Source organism: Salvelinus alpinus, chromosome 21, assembly GCF_045679555.1.
Source record: "Salvelinus alpinus chromosome 21, SLU_Salpinus.1, whole genome shotgun sequence".
NCBI classification, from domain to species: domain Eukaryota; kingdom Metazoa; phylum Chordata; class Actinopteri; order Salmoniformes; family Salmonidae; genus Salvelinus; species Salvelinus alpinus.
Genome location: NC_092106.1, coordinates 1,189,594 through 1,211,444, shown reverse-complemented (window position 1 = coordinate 1,211,444; position 21,851 = coordinate 1,189,594). Strand labels below are relative to the sequence as shown.

At 42.2% G+C, this 21,851-nt stretch overlaps 2 protein-coding genes and 1 long non-coding RNA gene across 4 annotated transcripts; 2 read left to right on the top strand and 1 right to left on the bottom strand.

Moving 5' to 3' along the window:
- The first annotated feature begins 550 nt into the window (after positions 1–550).
- LOC139547550 (putative nuclease HARBI1) lies at positions 551–4,268 on the top strand. 2 transcript variants are annotated; one of them, XM_071356433.1, is made up of 12 exons: positions 551–941; positions 1,233–1,303; positions 1,391–1,567; positions 1,658–1,719; positions 1,802–1,888; positions 1,976–2,017; positions 2,086–2,259; positions 2,339–2,374; positions 2,473–3,027; positions 3,097–3,212; positions 3,309–3,420; positions 3,515–4,268. In XM_071356433.1, the coding sequence occupies exons 9-12, from the start codon at positions 2,556–2,558 to the stop codon at positions 3,883–3,885; spliced, it is 1,071 nt and encodes a 356-aa protein (XP_071212534.1). In that variant the 5' UTR covers positions 551–941; positions 1,233–1,303; positions 1,391–1,567; positions 1,658–1,719; positions 1,802–1,888; positions 1,976–2,017; positions 2,086–2,259; positions 2,339–2,374; positions 2,473–2,555; the 3' UTR covers positions 3,886–4,268. The 2 variants fall into 2 exon arrangements, with proteins under 2 accessions (XP_071212534.1, XP_071212535.1); XM_071356434.1 differs by lacking the exon at positions 3,097–3,212 and having other exon boundaries at positions 565–941.
- Positions 4,269–7,094: 2,826 nt separating this feature from the next.
- On the bottom strand, positions 7,095–12,153 carry LOC139547549 (uncharacterized). The gene is made up of 4 exons (XR_011669540.1): positions 12,025–12,153; positions 9,615–10,693; positions 9,438–9,514; positions 7,095–7,235 (listed from the first exon to the last, which is right to left on the bottom strand). It is a non-coding gene; the product is annotated as an uncharacterized lncRNA (long non-coding RNA).
- On the top strand, positions 12,068–21,591 carry n4bp2l2 (NEDD4 binding protein 2-like 2). The gene is made up of 5 exons (XM_071356428.1): positions 12,068–13,077; positions 13,321–13,445; positions 13,816–13,904; positions 14,021–14,097; positions 19,299–21,591. The coding sequence occupies exons 1-5, from the start codon at positions 12,068–12,070 to the stop codon at positions 19,465–19,467; spliced, it is 1,470 nt and encodes a 489-aa protein (XP_071212529.1). The 3' UTR covers positions 19,468–21,591.
- Positions 21,592–21,851: the final 260 nt, after the last annotated feature.

Below are 21,851 nucleotides of genomic sequence, written 5' to 3'. Positions count from 1 at the left end.
CTAAGTGCACATTTAAGAGTCCATGTGCTCCTTATTGTTATTCAAGATGTTCCAATGTTTGTAGATGACCAGCAGGGTCAGAATATAACCAGGTTGGCTATAGAGTGGGCAAAAGCTCAACACTCAGGAGTCAATGTCATGTCATTTGTCTTTTTCATAGCCCGAGAGAGACAGAGAGAGAGAAGATCTATTACATAAAGTGATCACAGATGCACACTATGCAACTCACACACACACAGACAAGGCTTCATAGTTGGTCATAGTTTGTCGTGGTTTCTAATTATAGTTTCTAATCATAGTGTAACGGCTTCGTCCTCTTCGTCTGAGGAGGAGTAGGAAATATCGGACCAATGTGCAGCGTGGTACGTATCCATAATATCTTTTAATAGAATGAATACAAAATACAAACAGAACAAGAGAATAAAAATGAAAACCGAATGGTGAAAACACTGAAATGGAAACAACCACCCACAACACACAATGGAAAACAGGCTACCTAAATATGGCTCCCAGTCAGAGACAACGATAAACAGCTGCCTCTGATTGGGAACCACACCATGGGCCTGTTGCACAAAAGTAGAATTAAGACATCCGGGATAAATGACTCAGCTGAGCTCAATGAAGCCAAAACATGTGCGTCCAGGCTTAATTGGTTGCACAAAGACCAAGCCAGGATGAGCAGACACGGATTCATTAAGCCAGGTGAAACCAATCCTGGATAGGTGCGCGCTCACGGCTCACTCAAATAGACCCCGCCACAGATCACAGATTAACTGATTTACCATGGCAACTAGAGCCGCGTACTTTTCCCCGTCGGAAGCACAAATCCTCATGGAGGCATACGAGGAGGTAAAAGATATAATTAAGAAGAAAGGCAACACCGCCACAGTGATAAAGCAAAGAGAAAAAGCGTGGCAAAGTATTGCAGACCGCCTGAATGCGTAAGTAGTGCACAATTACACACTCACCGCTCCGCTGAAACATCACAATTACAATTCAAATATTTAATTCACATCTCCAAAAATGCAGTTGTACTGTAATTATGAAACGGTTAAATTTTTAATTGAAATGCACTGCAGATATGAGTGAAATTGTGTAAAGTAACTCCATCACACTGTATAAAGCTATGATACATTTTTTGATATTTTTACTGAAAACAAGACAAAAATACCAAGTAATTTTTTGCAGTGTGACTCCATTAAATGTGTGTGTGTGTGTGTGTGTGTGTGTAGATTAAACATGAACGGGCCAAAACGGACATGGCAGCAGGTCAAAATCAAATACAAGAACATTCTGCAGAATGGTATGGTCCCTGACTAATATTTAACAAAGCACAAGCATATATTGTACCCAGAAGGTGCCTGCTCACACATTGTCTGTACTGTTTTAGCAGTGAAAAAGAATACCCACAGACAAGGCACGGGTGGTGGGTCACCAAAGGCTGACCTTACCCCAGCAGAGGACATGGCCTTGGAGCTAAATAAAGGCAGGCCCGTCTTAGAGGGGATCCCTGGGGGGAAAGAGACGAGCATAGGTTCCTCCCAAGATGCCACCCGCTTCATTCAAGGTATGTCCTTCCATCTCTACATGGGATACAACCACATTCATATTGAATCAATTTGGACTGTCTGACTTTGGTTTACCTATTGCCTTGCAGTGTCTGGCAGCACTGTGTTCCTGTTAGAGCCACCAGCACAAGCACCAGACGATGCTGATCCAGTGAGTACTCCATCAAAGGCATACTGTAGGCCTGGCATGTCTTGTCTACTAGCTTCAATATGAATCCGATTAAATGTGATAGGGTGAAGGCCCCAGTGCAGCAGCAACAGCACATGATGGAGACGATGATGAGGAGGAGACCATCTCTCTGGATTCCAGAAGGCATGAGGTATCATGTTAAGACTGTGAAAGTACTATTTACTCTACAATGGTGAGGAGTCCTCATCAAAATCAAAAAATCTAATTTATTTTACAGGACCCAGATGCTATACAGTGGGAAAACCAGCCTGGCAACATAGTGCGTATTAATAAAAGGACACCACATCCTGCCAAATTCCAGCTGCGCTAATTGTATTGTGTTCACAGAGCTCACAAGCTATCAGAAAGTTGTATGGCAACCACCTCCGGCGCCAAATAGAACTGGCAGACATAGACATTCAGTACAAGAAGAAAAAGATGGAAAATCTTGCACTGGAGTCCGAAATAAAAAAGAGGACAATTAGGAAACTGGACCTTGAAATAAAAAAACTTGAGAGGGAGGTGAGATATGCCTTCAATGTACACTGTATGCTAACTGTAACACAAATGTATTAATCATTATTTTTCTTTCCTCCCCCAGCTCCAAGAAGATGACACAGCTCAAAATAAAAATTAGGTATATTCTCGTAAAGTCAAGTGAGCCATGACATATGAGCTCTTATTGTGAGCACACAGGACGGTGGCATCTTTCTAAGGTTTTTTTTATTTTCCCAGCAATCAGTACAACCAAGTCATCGTTATAAGGCATCGCCCTCTTTTGCCCACCCCCCCAGCACCAGGTGTGGCCACTAGCCTATATGAAGGCCCAAAATTGTGTGTTCCTTTCTGCTCTGACAATGGCATGCCCATTCGTGCGAGATGTGGTGGATGAAGAAGCACTTGTGCTGAGGAGAGCCTTCAGGCGAGAAAGGGTCTTCAGGGACCGGTTGGACCCACTGGCCTTCCCTGATGACCATCTATATGAAAGATACAGGTTTTCTGCAGATGGCATCAGGTATCTATGCAGACTACTGGGTCCCAGGATTAAGCACCGCACTGCACGGAGCCATGCACTGAGTGTGGAGCAAATGGTTTGTGTGGCCTTGCGCTTTTTTGCTAGTGGAGCCTTCCTGTACTCAGTGGGGGATGCAGAACAGCTGAACAAGGCCACAATTTGCCGCACAATAAGGAGTGTGTGTCTGGCTATCAAAGCATTAGCAGATGTCTTCATCTCCTTCCCTGGCCACAGAAGACTCTGTGACATCAAAGAGGAGTTCTATAGGATTGCAGGTAAGAGGATCTACAAATTACAGGACAACTGTTAACACATAGTAGGATACTCATTACTTTGTGTGACAGGTTTCCCCAATGTCATTGGTGCAGTGGACTGCACACACATAAGGATAAAAGCCCCCTCAGGTGCCCATGAGGCCGATTTTGTGAATAGGAAATCCTTTCACAGCATTAATGTTCAGGTGAACATAACTTTTTGATATTGTCCATTGACGAACACTCTGCATTGCCAGTGATGTGCATTGATTGGTGTAATATTCCTCATCTTATGATTTCAGATGGTCTGCAATGCTGACTGTGTGATCAGCAATGTTGTGGCAAAATGGCCTGGCTCAGTCCATGACTCCAGAATCTTTCGGGCCTCTGAAATCTATCAGTGCCTATCACAAGGTAAGCCACACAACCCCTATTTATAACCATCATGGCTGTGTCAAGAATATCACTGTGTTTATGAGGTAGTAATGATGAGATTTTGTGTTGACAGGTGAATTCTCTGGTGTGTTGCTGGGAGACAGGGGGTATGGCTGCCAGCCTTTTCTCCTGACACCTTTCACAGACCCCCAGGAAGCACAGCAGGCCTACAACCATGCCCATGCCAGGACCAGGGCCAGAGTTGAAATGACCTTTGGCCTCCTGAAGGCACGCTTTCACTGCCTTCACAAATTAAGGGTCAGCCCTGTTAGGGCATGTGATATTACTGTGGCTTGTGCTGTCCTCCACAATGTGGCCTGCCTGAGGAAGGAGAGGGCCCCCAGAGTGCCACCAGCCATGGACTGGGACAATCCGGCAATCTTCCCTGATGACGACAGTGGTCGGCTGCTGAGGGACCAATATGTGTTGAATTATTTTAGTTAGTATGTGTGCTTTCAATTTTGGTTAAATATGTCCTGCGGTGGCAGAGGAATTTGGTTTTTTTGGGGTTCGTTTTTTGACGAATTTGGCCTCTTATGATGTTTGTGCGGTATACTGTGTGTAATACAAGGCTGCAGGGAGGCTACTGCATCCATTCATTTGTCTGTTCAGTTGATGTGTATGGATTTGTCCTGCATTTATTTTAGTGTGCAGACATGCAGGGTGTGTTATATACAGACCTTTGAATGTGTATGTATCATTTTGTATAATATGCTTGGATTCTGTGCTTTCCATCTTGTAGAGTCACTGTGACTTCAGTTTCGAAAGGAGCTGATGGTTTACCTGCTTTGTTTTGTCCTTATTCAATAAAGGAACATAATGTTACACATTGTGTTTTTATATTCATATGGAATGTGTATTTGTTTATATGACAGAGTACTAGGGCCACACTGAAGAAAAAGGATAAAGTCATAAATTTATGAGGCTGGTTCTTTCTGCAGAAAAGCTACATATTGTTTTTACAGTTTTGATACTTATGACAATGTGATACTTAATATTCTGGCACATCAGCATGTCTTTGTTTATGAAACCATACTGAAGTACAATTTCACGAAATGCCCCACATCTGTCATTTTAACAACTGTCCTCCTTTAAAACAACTGGTTACAATATTATGACTTGTGTTTTTTTCCCCTCTGTGGCCCTAATATTCTATCATTTTATATATAGCCTTATAGTCTATGGGAAACTAAATTATCTAATGATAGCAACATCATCTAAAAATAATTTTTTATCCAAAATCATTGAAATTAATGATCACAAACGTTTAAATAATAACAGTGGGTCTAGTTATATGTGATAACAATGTATAGTGAGCAGTGAAATAACTATTGGTTTCCATTTGTGGTGACTGCTGACTGACATTAGGGATGAGATTAAATAGATCCTGGAATTTAACCTGGTCTGGAGCAGGCTAGCTCCACAGAATAAATCTCCATGGTAATTTATACCATAACATATCCTCCTGCCCCCTATCCATCTTTAGTGCAACCGGATTACGGATCAATTGAGCCAGGATCACCAAGATATCCTGGCTTAATCCCTTATCCTAGTTTTGTGCAACAGGCCCCAGGTCACGTTCCTGACCTTATTTTCCTTTGTTTAGCTTTGTTAAGTTGGTCAGGACGTGAGCTGGGTGGGCAGTCTATGTTATTTGTTTCTATGTTTAGGTTCATTGTTATTTAGCCTTATATGGTTCTCAATCAGGGGCAGGTGTTTGACGTTTCCTCTGATTGAGAACCATATTAAGGTAGGCTGTTCACACCGTTTGTTTGTGGGTGATTGTCTTCCGTGTCAGTGTTTGTACCACACGGGACTGTTTCGTTTGTCTAGTCTGTTCCTATTCGTGCGTTCTTCGTGTTTTGTAAGTTCATGTTCAGGTCGGGCTACGTCGTTTATTATTTTGTAATTTCTCAAGTGTGCTTCGTGTTCGTCTTGTTTAAATAAATTCATCATGTATTCCACACAAACTGCGTTTTGGTCCGATCCATGCTCCTCCTCAGACGAGGAGGAGAACAACCGTTACACACCAGACCAAACACATAGAAAACAAACAACCTAGAAAAAAGAACATAGACTGCCCACCCCAACTCACGCCCTGACCAACCTAACACAAAGACATAAAAAAGAAACTAAGGTCAGAACGTGACACATAGTTTGAACATAGTTGGCCATAGTTTCTAATCATAGTTTCTAGTCTGAGAGGTTTGATATAATAAGAGGGTCAAATAGAACCTAAGAGGGTAGAAGCTACTGTCAACAAACAGTATGAATAAAAACAATGGCTACCGCTCAATGGATAAATAGCCTTCATTTATGAAAACAATTCATAAATATCAGTCTTAAATAATATACACTACCAGTCAAAAGTTTGGATACACCTCCTCATTCTAGGGGTTTTCTTTATTTTTTACTATTTTCTACATGGTAGAATAATAGTGAAGACATCAAAACTATGAAATAACACATATGGAATAATCCAGTAAGCAAAGAAAATGTGAAAGAAATCAAAATAGATTTGAGATTTGAGATTCTTTGAAGTAGCAACCCTTTGCCTTGATGACAGCTTTGCACACCCTTGACATTCTCTCAACCAGCTTCATGAAGAATGCTTTTCCAACAGTCTTGAAAGAGTTCCCACATATGCTGAGCACTTGTTGGCTGCATTTCCTTCACTCTGTGGTCCAACTCATCCCAAACCATCTCAATTGGGTTGAGGTTGAGTGATTGTGGAGGCCAGGTCATCTGATGCAGCACTCCATCACTCTCCTTGTTGGTCAAATAGCCCTTACACATCCTGGAGGTGTGCTGGGTCTTTGTCCTGTTGAGATCGGAGATCATCCGTTCATCTACTCTGCGTCTGACAAAGACACAGCCGTTGGAACCAAATATCTCAAATTTGGACTCATCAGGCCAAAGGACAGATTTCCACCAGTCTAATGTCCATTGCTCATGTTTCTTGGCCCAAGCAAGTCTCTTCTTATTATTGGTGTCCTTTAGTAGTGGTTTCTTTGCAGCAAGGCCTGATTCATGCAGTCTGCTCTGAACAGTTGTTGTTGAGATGTGTCTGTTACTTGAACACTGTGAAGCATATTTTGGGGCTTTGATCTGAGGTGCAGTTAACACTAATGAACTTATCCTCTAACTCTGGGTCTTCCTTTCCTGTGGCGGTCCTCATGAGAGCCAGTTTCATCATAGTGCTTGATGGTTTTTGCGGCTGCACTTGAAGAAACTTTCAAAGTTCTTGAAAATTTCAGGATTGACTGGCCTTCATGTCTTAAAGTAACGATGGACTGCCATTTCTCTTAGCTTATTAGAACTGTTCTTGCCATAATATGGATTAGGTCTTATAGGGCTATCTTCTGTACACCACCCATACCTTGTCACAACACAACTGATTGGCTCAAAGACATTAAGAAGGAAAGAAATTCCACAAATTAATATGCATTCCAGATGACTACCTAACGAAGCTGGTTGAGCGAATGCAAAGCTGTCATCAAGTCAAAGGGTGGCTCCTTTGAAGAATAAAAAAAAAAACATTTTGATTTGTTTAACACTTTTGTGTTATTTCATGGTTTTGATGCCTTCACTATTATTCTACAATATAGAAAATAGTCAAAATAAAGAAAAACCCCGGAATGAGTAGGTGTGTCCAAACTTTTGACTGGTACTGTATATCTATATACAAACATCACATTGAATATTTAACTCACTTTCAAAAAGCACCATGAGGAAGAAAGGATTCCCAGATGATCGTTTAGATTTTCTGTCTTCAGGATGTTCTGGGCTGATGGCTGTTGGAGAGGGGAGGGGAAGTTGAGTGAGCTGGGCCCTTTTATGGCCCTGCCTCTGGGAGCCTGTCAGCTTGTGACATGATGAAAGAGTGAGAGAGGGCCTATCTGTAAGATATTTTGTGATATTTTGTGCTACAAACATACTTCTATTTGAAGAGGTTTTGACCATTCAGGGACCTAATCTCAAACACTCAATAAAACATGAACAAATTATTGTCTACACTAGAAAGAAGGTGAATGGATAAATGTCTAAAAAGATAGATTGGTATGAGATCTGCTCCCTTTTTGGGGCCCATGGAGGGGAATATTGACCAACTGAGCATCTCAGTGTACAGCTCAATAAACACAATAGGCGTTTTGTTACATTTCAGTATTTGGGATATTCGGATGCAAACTCAAAAATTAATACATTTAAATTATATCTGACATGTTACTGGTGTCTTTTTTTTAAACAATAACCATGTGTGTGAGGTGTATCCTTTTGTTTCATAGTATATTTGTTTAAGACACAGAAACACAGAAACACTCTGTGTGCCCCTGATTTAACCTACTGCTGTAAAGTGTTATTAAAGGGGTAAAATGATCTGTTTATGTCATAAGTAAAGGGCCCATCTTAAAGAGTACAATGACCCTTTCAAATAGGATGGTGTGAGGCCTCTGGAGTTATTTTTTACATCTTGGTTTCTCTAATGACTGCCTTGTCTGGTTCACCAACTAGTTCTCAGATAGAGTTCAATGTGTCAAATCGTCGGACCGACTCTTTTCTCTGTATATATCAATGATATCGCTCATGCTGCGGGTGATTCTTTGATCCACCTCTACGTAGACGACATCATTCTGTATACATCTGGCCCTTCTTTGGACACTGTTAGCAAACCTCCAAACGAGCTTCAATGCCATACAACACTCCTTCCGTGGCCTCCAACTGCTCTTAAATGCTAGTAAAACTAAATGCATGCTCTTCAACCGATCGCTGCCCACACCTGCCCACACCATTAAGCATCTCCAATCCAAAATTAAATCTAGAATCGGCTTCCTATTTCACAACAAAGCCTCCTTCACTCATGCTACCAAACATACCCTCGTACCCCCGAACTGCCGCTCGGGAACTGGGAGAGAACCTCGAGTCCCTGATAATGCTGGCAATCAGGATTGACAACCGGGAACGGGTGAGACAGCGTCCTTTAGACATCACTCCAGCATTCCGGTTTCCTGAGCATCCCAAGCTCACCGAGCATAGCATGGATGATCCCATGCAGCTGAGTCGCACACGTCTGAGCCCACAGGAGCGTGACAGGCGACGGCGCAGAGGCTGCTGCCTCTATGGCGGAGGTCTCGGCCATCTCCGTGTTACCTGCCCAGAGCTGACGGGAAACACCAGGGCATGCCAGGACAGGGGGAAATCCTGACAAGCTGTACAGTTACCTCCCGGCTACCCAGTCTGTTACTACCCGCTACCCTGCACTGGGACAACCATCAGCACCAGATTCAAGCCTTTGTGGACTCCGGGGCCGCGGATAATTTCATTGATCAAGACTTCGCCAGAGTTACAGATCCCCTGCGTGGAATGTCCCATCCCTCTGCAGATTCAAGACGTCGATGGACGCACCATTGGCTCCAGTCAGGTCGAATATCAGACCAAGCCCATTCTACTGCAGTTTGGGGTGAACCACTCAGACTTAGTTTCTGTTCATCACTGCTCCCGAGAACCCCCTTATACTAGGGTACCACTGGCTAGCGCTACATAACCTACTAGTTTCCTGATCCACGGGACACCTACTAGACTGTGGTAAGGACTGTCAGACTAAATGTCTAAGACCTCACCAAGAGCCTCGCCGTGTCCTCCTGCATCCCTTGAAGACCAAGACTTTTCCGCTCTCCCTCCCGAATACTTCGATCTCCGGGTGGCCTTCAGTAAGAGGCAGGCCGCCACCCTTCCCCCTCATCGTCCTTATGACTGTGCCATAGAACTCCTACCTGACGCCACACCTCCCTGGAGTCGTATGTACTCCCTCTAGACCCCTGAAGCAGCAGTCATGGACAATTACATCCAGAAGTCGCTGGAGGCAGGTTTAATTCGCCCCTCGATATCCCCTGCTGGTGCAGGCTTCCTCTTCGTGGGTGAGAAGGATGGAGGCCAGTGTCCATGCATTTACTACAGAGGGCTGAACCAGATTACGATCAACCATTTTTACCACCTACCCCTGATGTTCTCTGCATTGGAGTTGGTCCAAGGGGCCCAATTCTTCACCAAACTGGACCTCCGCAACACTTACAATCTGGTGAGAATCAGAGAGGGAGATGAGTGGAAGACTGCCTTTAACACCCCTAGTGGCCATTATGAGTATTTAGTCATGACCTTCGGATTATCGAACTCACCGGTAGTCTTTCAAGCATTGGTCAATGAAACCCTGAGGGATATGTTGAATCGGTTCGTCTTTGTTCCCCTCGACGACATCTTGATCTTCTCCAAGACCCTTACTGTGATTGTTTTCCAATTAAATGGTCAAAAAGCAACAAAAATTGCTTCTTAGCAATTAATTTTTCCAAGACTGTCTGAGTTGGCAGGGGAAAACCCTGAGTTGGCAGGGGAAAACAACTAGTTATTGGCAGAGGTTTTGAATTATCTTTCTTATTGGTCTAACTCATTTACTGCCAAAACTCCATTCTACCAAACCAGGCAAAAATTTCAGGAGGTTTTTTAAACAGCTGTTAATCTAAAAAGGCATCACCATCATTTTCACAGTATTATTCCAACCCCATAGCGTGGAAATATCTGTAAAACACAGGCAAATCACAATTTTGACTGCACTGAGCCTTTATGTAATTGTATTTGAAATACAGTTTTCTGTGTATTTGAGTATTTTCTTCATTTTTTAAAATAAAGTACATGCCAATACATTCCAATATTCAACTACATGTAATTTCAAAGGAGCTTTGTCTAAATACTTACTTTGAAATGCATTAAGGCTATTTAAATAAATATGATTTGAACACAGGTCTGGGACAAATGCATAACCATATATAACCAACGACATATGACATATCAAGAACAAGACAGGATAGATGCACACTTCAGGCATGAAGTCCAGCTATGTGGCAAGGCTGTCGATATGACTAACTCCGTTGACATGCTGTGCCTGAAGGTCACTCTTCAGTGGTGTATCTAGAGGATGGCCGGCTGGACTTTGTCAAGGTTGCGCTAGTGCAGCAGTCTGGTCCAGCAGGGCTTGGAGGAGCTGGTCAAGCCTCTGGTGGCCCTCGGTAACCTAAAGCTCAGAGCCCAGCCCTCCCCCATCCGCTGTGCCATCCCTGGCCTGTACGCTGGAGATCTGGCCTTGTTTTCCAACAACCCTAAGGAGCCACATCTACAGGAGGCTGCCGCTCAACTCAAGATCCTTATCCAGGTAGCTAGGGATTGAGGGCGTTTTGAAGGTTTCGAAATGTCACAATCAAACCTGGAGTGGGAAAGTGACAGAGAAGCTGTTATACAGGGAAATTGGCTACCTTACTCCTGTGAGGTCAAGATTTGTCTTCCTCACTGCCACTGATTTGAGGATACTGGTGTGTGTTTGAGTTTAATGTGTGTGTGGTTCAAGCAGGGCCAGGAACACTTCTATGCTGGTGCAATAGTTTGTGTCGGGGGGGCTAGGGTCAAATTGTTATATCTGGAGTATTTCTCCTGTGTTATCTGGTGTCCTGTGTGAATTTAAGTATGCTCCCTCTAATTCTCTCTCCCTCTCGGAGGACCTGAGCCGTAGGGCCATGCCTCAGGACTACCTGACCTGATGGCTCCTTGCTGTCCCCAGTCCACCAGGTCATGCTTCTGCTCCAGTTTCAACTGTTCTGCCTGCGGATATGGAACACTGACCTGTTCACCGGATGTGCTACCGGACAGAAAAGGGGTTGTCTTGGCCAACTCCGGAACTTTTTTAGTGAGGCTGCTTCAGTGTTTTCTTAGATGGCATTAGAAGAGCTGACACTAACTGTATAATATAAATCCAAAAATACTGTAACATTTTTGTCCTTGAGTTTATGACCTCATGTCTCTCACATCTGCATGTTCACAATAAATGTTCTAATTTATTATTCAATATGAATATTTAGTGTAATTTATAAGCAGAATTTTTACTGGTGTGGTCAAACATTTTCACCGTAACAGCAGGTGGCAGTGTCGCTGCGAAACTGCCTCCAGTGTTTCACACAGACTGAAGAAGTCAGACTTCCTGTTAACTTCCGTAAACAAAATGCTAGTTAGCTAATCCAAAATTATGAACATGATAACATGTAATGCTTCAAGTTGATCACTTTATGGTAAGTAGTTAATTCATTCGCAAAATACCCATAGGCAACAGCCAGAATTGTGTCAGTTACCAAAATCTTGCCAAACAATAACTTTGCAAGGCTTGTTTTGACATTAGCTAACTTGCTAATGTTTAACTGTTATACGTTAGCTACACGCCGTTGTATACTCTTAGTTTTATCTAGATTGTATAATTTGAATTGCTTTACAATAAAAAAGACGTTTGCTAATGTTGGCTGGCTAGCTAGCTATTTAGCGTTGTTTTGTTTAGTTAACTTAGCTAGCTTTAAAGAATGACAGGTATAGTTAGAGCTTGCTGCTTGTGAATGAAGTGCAGCAATATTGTTTCTTTAAAAAGCATCAAACCTTTTGCCACTGATTCAGCTTCACTACCAAGCTAATTTGCTAGATAAGTATTGCTAATCAAACCCATGAACTATGATGTGCAGTAGAGGTATTTTTGATTTGTCATTGAGGTCTTGTTACCTTCATAGCATGTTGATTCAAAGGATTTCCCCCCACCATCTCGATGTCTCATGGAAATGCCAACTCGTTAACTTCTCTCACTGGAAGAAATGGAGAACTACTGGAGTGTTCAAAAGCAGAGACAAATGGAGCCTCTGCAACAGACAGAGTGCTGCCAGTGAGAATTGATGGAGGTCCTGGTGTAAGAGGCCGAGAGCCAGTTAAAAAAAAGCTGGGTACCAGCAGCACTGCCTTCATTGGACCTGTATGCTGTCCTCCTAAGGCAGCCCAGAGAGCTCCCAAACCCCCAAAAGTAAGGAAACTTGCCAAACCTAACATTGAAGAGACACTGAGTGAGTTCTACAAAGAGCTTGAGGAGATTGATCCAAAAGACAGCGTTGACAGTAGCACGGCCAAAAATGAAGGCTCAGTTGAATTACTCACCGCTCATAACCCACCACCTGCAAGAGAAGGGTCAAATGCAAGCCATGGCCATAAGCAACTGAATCACGTGCCTTGCCCACACTGGTATGACAACGAGCCATACCAGCCCAGGAGACCGATACCTAGGGGGCCCAGCTATGGTCCCTACTCAGATCATAATCACTGGCAACCTCCCCCACCTTTCCACAGTCAGCCATACTACAGGTTCCACAGACCTCCCCACCGCTTCCCGCCACCACCTCCGATCCCCTGCCTCCCGCCACCACCTCCCGCAGACCACCGGTATCACCCCCAACGAGAGGGCTCCCAGCAGGTCCCACCTTTTCACAGGTTCCCTGTCCCTGATGGGTACAGGAACTCTCCAGACTTGGATGGCCATGGCTTTCCCCCACAGCACTCTAACAACAGAGACAGAGGGGGCTACGGTTGGAGAGATGACAAGTATGACCAGCAGGGTAATGACCAGCAAGGTTCTTCTGAATGGCAGCAGAGGTTTGACCAAGGACCTGAGCCACCTCAGCCAGAGGATCAGCACCAACCACCAGAAGATAAAACATATGACTATGATCCTTCTCTGGTTCTCATTCTGATGAGGGGAGCCCCGGGATCTGGGAAATCAACACTGGCCAGGTATGTTTTTATCAGGGAAACATTATTGGGTAACTAACAAGCTATAAAAGGTTTAGAACAAGTATATATACATTTTATGAATCAGTAATAAAACAGTTGTAAATGTGTCTTTTTCAAGCATCAAAATTACAATCGCACAATTTCAACCAATAAGTCATACGTTAACTGTTTACTCATGTTTGAATGAATTTACCTCTATTTTAAAAGCATTTGTTTTGAGCCATTGCGTGTGTGTTTCTCCAGGGAACTGCTGTCGACAGGCTCCAGCGGGCAGGTTCTGAGTACAGATGACTACTTCTCCCAGGAAGAAGGCTACACCTACGATCCCAGTCTGCTGGGGGCCGCACACCACTGGAACCAGAACCGAGGTTGGCTCTATAGAAGTGTCTTAAAAAATGTGTTTGATTTTCTTTTGATGAAGTAGTAATAAATGAGGTCCATCGTTGCGATTGTTTTAAAATATATTTTTAAGGTATATTCTGATTGTATTGAACACATAGAGAATGACAGTGGGAAAGAGATTTGTCTAAGGGCGGTAGACCTGATTCAAACCTATGCCGATACAGACGCGTTTTGGAAGCTGAGGCATTAATGCTAGACCAGCCAGGCCACCATCGTTGCTATTAATATTATATATTGTTTGATTGGATATGTTTAATTTATTATCTTGTTTGTTTTGTAAACATGTAAAAAAGGAGTGTATAAATGATTTTGCCTCAATGCTTTGTATTCTTTCAGCACAAGAAGCCATGTATAAATGCTGTTCTCCTGTCATTATTGATAACACAAATATGCAAGCTTGGGAAATGAAGCCATATGTTAAACTGGTATGTTTATCCTGTTATATTCTTTTTTGCAAGACAGTATTTTTCAGTTATCAAAAATCTACCCATTTGATGTACATTTTAATGAATATGATGAATACTTATTTCTCATCATGCAGGCCTTGGAGAGAGGATACAGTATCAACTTTCATGAGCCTCACACCAGCTGGAAATTTGATCCCGTCGAGTTAGAGAAGTAAGTCTGTCCATGATTGTCTGCATTAAAAGATACTATCGTCATGTAAGATGCTATGTATTTAGAGAATATACATTATACAAATTATATACGGTATACGGTACATCGTTGGGCGTTCACTCACTGCTCTAGAATGCAGGGGAAAACAGGCCAATTCAAGAGGGTGCTACTAACTTAATGTCTAAACGTAGTTTTCTTTGCCTCGTGTCATCATAAATCAAATACAATCATTAATTAGATTGTTCTCTACAGTATTTAGAATCTTACTATGCTTGTACTAACAGTGTTGATGAAATAAGAACGTTAGTTTGTTGTGACCGTTTCTAGTTTAGACTGTGCTGCTCTTAGTTGTATCTCTTCCATTTTCGGCATTTGGAGGTGTTTCCGCGCTTTGAACTAATCAAAATCAACTATACACCCTCGTCAGTTTCATCTCCAGATCATTGGCTTTAACCACGATCAATCTATGTTGAGAGGGGCTGTTATGGCGATTTTAAACGGCCACACCAGCAGAAATCTACTTTTTTGAGCAGAAAGATGAAGCCAGAGTTTACCCATGATGTACAACGATTTATGTCAAAAGGTCATTTTTGTAAAGTATGATATATTTGGCCTTAACGTAAATTATACCTTATTTATATAAGTATTCAGACCCTTTGCTATGAGACTAGAAATTGAGCTCAGGTGCATCGTGTTTCCATTGATCATCCTTGATGTTTCTTCAACTTGATTGGAGTCCACATGTGGTAAATTCAATTGATTGGGCATGATTTCGAAAGGCACACCTGTCTATATAAGGTCCCACAGTTGACAGTGCATGTCAGAGCAAAAACCAAGCCATGAAGTCGAAGGAATTGTCCGTAGAGCTCCGATACAGGATTGTGTCGATGCACAGATCATGGGAAGGGTACCAAAACATTTCTGCAGCATTGAAGGTCCCCAAGAACACATTGGCCACCATCATTCTTAAATGGAAGAAGTTTGAAACCTCCAAGACTCTACCTAGGCATGGCTGCCCCAAACTGAGTAATCGGGGGAGAAGGGCCTTGGTCAGGGAGGGGACCAAGAACCCGATGGTCACTCTGACAGAGCTCCAGAGTTCCTCTGTGGAGATGGGAGAACCTTCCAGATAGATAACCGTCTCTGCATCACTCCACCAATCAGGCCTTTATGGTAGAGTGGCCAGACGGAAGCCACTCCTCAGTAAAAGGCACATGACAGCCTGCTTGGAGTTTGCCAAAAGGCACCTAAAGGACTCTCCGAACATGAGAAACAAGATTATATGGTCTGATGAATCCAAGATTGAACTCTTTGGCCTAAAATGCCAAGCGTCACGTCTGGAGGAAAACTGGCACCATCCCTACGGTGGAGCATGGGGGTGGCAGCATCATACTGTGGGTATGTTTTTCAGAGGCAGGGACTGGGAGACTCAGGATCGAGGCAAAGATGAATGGCGCAAAGTACAGAGGAGATTGATGAAAACCTTCTACAGAGCGCTCAGGACCTCAGACTGGGGCAAATGTTCATCTTCCAACAGGACAACGACCATAAGCACACAGCCTAGATAACGCAGGAATGGCTTCGTGACAAGTCTCTGAATGTCCTTGAGTGGCCCAGCCAGAGCCCGGACTTGAACTCTATCTAACATCTTTGGAGAGACCTGAAAATAGCTTGGCAGCGATGCTCCCCATCCAACCTGACAGAGCTTGAGTGGATCTGCAGAGAAGAATGGGAGAAACTCCCCAATTACAGGTGTCAAGCTTCTAGCGTCATACCCAAGAAGACTCAAGGCTGTAAACGCTGCCAAAGGTGCTTCAACAAAGTACTGAGTAAAGGGTTTGAATACTTATGTAAATGCTATTTCCATGTTTTTATTTTATTTATGAATTTGTAAACCTGTTTTTGTTTTGTCATTATGGGGATTGTGTAGATTGGGGGGGGCGCGATGACTATTTAATCCACTTTAGAATAAGGTTGTTGGATTCTGGGTTAAACTTGGAATATTGCTATCCTAGAGACATGATACATCAGAAGTAAGACTAGTATCTGAGGGGTGATAGAGACTGGTTTTTACACCAGAAGTTATTGGTGATCTGTAGGAGCCAGATGGCTTTGGAATGTGCTGGGTAGATGGGAGGAAGTCACAGGATTGCTATAGGTAATACGGGTGGAGATCTTTGGATTAGGCATCAAGGGGGTTGAGGTCAGATCACCTTAAGGGAGAAGGAATGGTTTATTACCCCATCACTTCGTCTTCCTATCAAACCATAAAAGATGTAAGGATTGGAGCGAAGGAGGAGTGCCTAAATTGGAGTGTGTGTATATACAGTGGGGAGAACAAGTATTTGATACACTGCCGATTTTGCAGGTTTTCCTACTTACAAAGCATGTAGAGGTCTGTAATTTTTATCATAGGTACACTTCAACTGTGAGAGACGGAATCTAAAACAAAAATCCAGAAAATCATATTGTATGATTTTTAAATAATTAATTTGCATTTTATTGCATGACATAAGTATTTGATCACCTACCAACCAGTAAGAATTCCGGCTCTCACAGACCTGTTAGTTTTTCTTTAAGAAGCCCTCCTGTTCTCCACTCATTACCTGTATTAACTGCACCTGTTTGAACTTGTTATCTGTATAAAAGACACCTGTCCACCCACTCAATCAAACAGACTCCAACCTCTCCACAATGGCCAAGACCAGAGAGCTGTGTAAGGACATCAGGGATAAAATTGTAGACCTGCACAAGGCTGGGATGGGCTACAGGACAATAGGCAAGCAGCTTGGTGAGAAGGCAACAACTGTTGGCGCAATTATTAGAAAATGGAAGAAGTTCAAGATGACGGTCAATCACCCTCGGTCTGGGGCTCCATGCAAGATCTCACCTCGTGGGGCATCAATGATCATAAGGAAGGTGAGGGATCAGCCCAGAACTACACGGCAGGACCTGGTCAATGACCTGAAGAGAGCTGGGACCACAGTCTCAAAGAAAACCATTAGTAACACACTACGCTGTCATGGATTGAAATCCTGCAGCGCACGCAAGGTCCCCCTGCTCAAGCCAGTGCATGTCCAGGCCCGTCTGAAGTTTGCCAATGACCATCTGGATGATCCAGAGGAGGAATGGGAGAAGGTCATGTGGTCTGATGAGACAAAAATAGAGCTTTTTGGTCTAAACTCCACTCGCCGTGTTTGGAGGAAGAAGAAGGTTGAGTACAACCCCAAGAACACCATCCCAACCGTGAAGCATGGAGGTGGAAACATCATTCTTTGGGGATGCTTTTCTGCAAAGGGGACAGGACGACTGCACCGTATTGAGGGGAGGATGGATGGGGCCATGTATCGCGAGATCTTGGCCAAAAACCTCCTTCCCTCAGTAAGAGCATTGAAGATGGGTCGTGGCTGGATCTTCCAGCATGACAACGACCCGAAACACACAGCCAGGGCAACTAAGGAGTGGCTCCGTAAGAAGCATCTCAAGGTCCTGGAGTGGCCTAGCCAGTCTCCAGACCTGAACCCAATAGAAAATCTTTGGAGGGAGCTGAACGTCCGTATTGCCCAGCGACAGCCCCGAAACCTGAAGGATCTGGAGATGGTATGTATGGAGGAGTGGGCCAAAATCCCTGCTGCAGTGTGTGCAAACCTGGTCAATAACTACAGGAAACGTATGATCTTTGTAATTGCAAACAAAGGTTTCTGTACCAAATATTAAGTTCTGCTTTTCTGATGTATCAAATACTTATGTCATGCAATAAAATGCAAATTAATTACTTAAAAATCATACAATGTGATTTTCTGGATTTTTGTTTTAGATTCCGTCTCTCACAGTTGAAGTGTACCTATGATAAAAATTACAGACCTCTACATGCTTTGTAAGTAGGAAAACCTTCAAAATCGGCAGTGTATCAAATACTTGTTCTCCCCACTGTATATATACTTGTGGTGGTGGAAACATGTTTTGTCTAATGCAGCTGTATTGATCCTCTGGGAAGATTTAAACTTGGTTAAGCTTTCATAATGTCCGTTGAGTTTTTTTACTCTGAGAATTAGAACCTAACAGTTGTAACATAACAAAGTGAAGGGGTCTGAATACTTTCCAAATATACACTACCGTTCAAAGTTTGGGGTCACTTAGAAATGTCCTTGTGTTTTAAAGAAAAGCACTTTTTTAGATTTTGTCCATTAATAATAACTCAAATTTGTCAGAAATACAGTGCAGACATTTAATGTTGTAAATGACTATTGTAGCTGGAAACGGCAGATTTTTAATGGAATAGCTACATAGGCGTACAGAGGCCCATTATCAGCAACCATCACTCCTGTGTTCCAATGGCATGTTGTATTAGCTAATCCTAGTTTATCATTTTAAAAGGCTAAGTGATCATTAGGAACCCCTTTTGAAATTATGTTAGCACGGCTGAAAACCTCAGGATGCTGGCCTTCTAGGCAGAGTTGTGAAGAAAAAGCCATATCTCAGACTGGCCAATAAAAATTAAAGATGGGCATAAGAACACTGACACTTGACAGAGAGATGGCTTTTTCTTTGCAACTCTGCCTAGAAGACCAGCATCCCGGAGTCACCTCTTCACTGTTGACTTTGAGACTGGTGTTTTGCGGGTTTGGACTTCATCTAACGTTTATGAAAATATGTCAATTCAATAGAGAATTGCATCAGAAAAACAATTGGTGAGTCATCATAGTGCTCTCTGACTTGTATTCAGACTCATCTGATTACAAAAAAAAAACTGAATCAGTTACGTTACCAGCAAAAAAAATATTGTAAATAGATTACAGATACTTTTGAAAAACTACATGATTACTTATTGTATTACTTTTAAATTCAGAAAGGATGTTTGTGAAAAATTCCATGATGACACCTTTCTGTTTTCTCAATGACATTCAATTCAGCATTGAAAAAGGCGCAAGTTTAAGTTTGTTCCACCTGAGCGAGTCTGACCACAACTCAGAGACCAGTATGACGACACACACAATTGTTATTCTGACGCAATTCTCTATTGAATGGACATATTTGTATAAACCTTGAATGAGACTCATTTTATAGGTTAACACCCTATAATTGAATGCCTGTTTTTTTTATATGTTTTGCATGAAGACATACTTTATAGCTTATTTATAGAACAAATCGTATGTAGAGCAGAAGAAACCTCCCAATACACCCTTCCTTCCCCCCTCCAGGAGAAACAAGCACAGTGTGTCAAGGGAGAAGATTGGGCAGATGCTGGAGCGGTTTGAGCTGCCCATGTCCTTGGACATTGTGATGAACTCCCAGGAGCCTTTTAGACCCACAAGACATCCCTCACAGCAGCAGAGACACAGCAGGGCCAACCACTCAGACTTCGACTAGTCCCTATGTCCTGGTGTGTATTCATTAGTGCACACCATAGCAAAATGTTCTTCACTTTCGCAAAACGCTATGCGAAAGAAAAACAAAAGCAAATCTTTCTTATTGGACAAGTTTAAGTAGTCCCTCCCCGTTTCTGCTTTTTTCCCCCTAGTAAATACAACCCGGATGACTATCAACCAACCACTCTCTGCCTTTGGGTTTGAAAAATAACTAAACCACAGTCAATGATCAGAGACGGAGCTGTATTACTATTTTTTTTTTTAAATGATACTACCAGCATTTTACAGGATTGTTACTGTATTTGATTTATACTGGCAGAATTTAAAACTATTTTTGTGAAAATAAAATTTTTAGTGGCACTAAAGTCACTTTTTTTCTATGCATTTCAACTGTATAAATTACAGTACCAGTCAAAAGTTTGGACACACCTACTCATTCAAGGGTTTTTATTTATTTTTACTATTTTCTCCATTGTAGAATAATAGTGAAGACATCAAAACTATGAAATAACACATATGGAATCATGTAGTAACCAAAAATGTATTAAACGAATCCAAATATATTTTCTATTTTAGATTCTTCAAAGTAGCCATTCTTTGCCTTGGTTGGCAGCTTTGCACACTCTTGGCATTCTCTCAACCAGCTTCACCTGCAATGCTTTTCCAACAGTCTTGAAGGAGTTTCCACATATGCTGAGCACTTGTTGGCTGCTTTTCCTTCACTCTGTGGTCCAACTCATCCCAAACCAGCTCAATTGGGTTGAGGTCTGTGTGATTGTGGAGGCCAGGTCATCTGATGCAGCACTCCATCACTCTCCTTCTTGGTCAAATAGCCTTTACACAACCTGGAGGTTTGTTGGATCATTGTCCTGTTGAAAAACAAATGATGGTCACACGAAGCGCAAACCAGATGGGATGGCGTATCGTTGCAGAATGCTGTGGTAGCCATGCTGGTTAAGTGTGCCTTGAATTCTAAATAAATCACAGACAGTGTCACCAGCAAAGCACCATCACACCTCCGTGCTTCACGGTGGGAACCACACGTGCAGAGATCATCCGTTCACCTACTCAGTGTCTCACAAAGACACGGCGGTTGGAACCAAAAATCTAAAATTTGGACTCATCAGACCAAAGGAGAGATTTCCACTGGTTTAATGTCCATTGCTCGTATTTCTTGGCTCAAGCAATTCTCTCTTTCTTATTGGTGTCCTTTAGTAGTGGTTTCTTTGCAGCAATTTGACCATGAAGGCCTGATTCACGCAGTCTCCTCAGAACAGTTGATGTTGAGATGTGTCTGTTACTTGAACTATGAGAAGAATTTATTTTGGCTGCAATTTCTGAGGCTGGTAACTAATGAACTTATCCTCTGCAGCAGAGGTAACTCTGGGTCTTCCTTTCCTGTGTCGGTCCTCATGAGAGCCAGTTTCATCACAGCGCTTGATGGTTTTTGCGACTGCACTTGAAGAAACTTTCAAAGTACTTGAAATTTTCTGTATTGACTGACCTTCATATCTGAAATGAATGATGGACTGTCGTTTCTCTTTGCTTATTTGAGCTGTTCTTGCCAATATATGGACTTGGTCTTTTACCAGATAGCCCTATCTTCTGTATACCATCCCTACCTTGTCACAACAAAAGTGATTGGCTCAAACGCATTAAGAAGGAAAGAAATTCCACAAATGAATGTTTAACAAGGCACACCTGTTAATTTAAATGCATTCCAGGTGACTACCTCATGAAGCTGGTCATCAAGGCAAAGGGTGGCTTCTCAAATATAAAATATATTTTGATTTGTTTAACACTTTTTTGGTTACTACATGATTCCATATGTGTCATTTCATAGTTTTGATGTCTTCACTATTATTCTACAATGCAGAAAATAGTAAAAATAAAAACCCTTGAATGAGTAGGTGTCCAAACGTTTGACTGGTAGTGTATGCATTTTTAATTCCATTATTTTACTTTTAGATATGTGTGAATTTTTAGATACTACTGCACTGTTGGAGCTAGGAACACAAGCATTTCGCTACATTTGCAATAACATCTGCTAAATATGTGTATGAGACCAATAGTTTGATTCGATTTTTTACTTGTACATTTTTGTCATAAAAAATTGTTAAATGGGTGTTGTGTTCTTCAAGTCTATGCTGCATGTTGGGGGGGTCTTAACCTTTTCATATGTAATATACAGTTGAAGTCGGATGTTTACATACACCTAAGCCAAATACGTTTAAACTCAGTTTTTCACAATTCCTGACATTTAATCATAGCAAAAATTCCCTTACTTAGGTCAGTTAGGATCACCACTTTATTTTAAGAATGTGAAATGTCAGAATAATAGTAGAGAGAATGATTTATTCAGCTTTTATTTCTTTCATCACATTC

Coding starts and splice junctions, on each gene's coding strand:
- LOC139547550 (XM_071356433.1), top strand. CDS start 2,556: ATGAAGGCCCAAAATTGTGTGTTCCTTTCTGCTCTGACAATGGCATGC. Junction 3,028..3,096: donor GGAGTTCTATAGGATTGCAG/GTAAGAGGATCT, acceptor TTTGTGTGACAG/GTTTCCCCAATGTCATTGGT. Junction 3,213..3,308: donor TTCACAGCATTAATGTTCAG/GTGAACATAACT, acceptor TTATGATTTCAG/ATGGTCTGCAATGCTGACTG.
- n4bp2l2 (XM_071356428.1), top strand. CDS start 12,068: ATGTCTCATGGAAATGCCAACTCGTTAACTTCTCTCACTGGAAGAAAT. Junction 13,446..13,815: donor CCACTGGAACCAGAACCGAG/GTTGGCTCTATA, acceptor GTATTCTTTCAG/CACAAGAAGCCATGTATAAA. Junction 14,098..19,298: donor GATCCCGTCGAGTTAGAGAA/GTAAGTCTGTCC, acceptor TCCCCCCTCCAG/GAGAAACAAGCACAGTGTGT.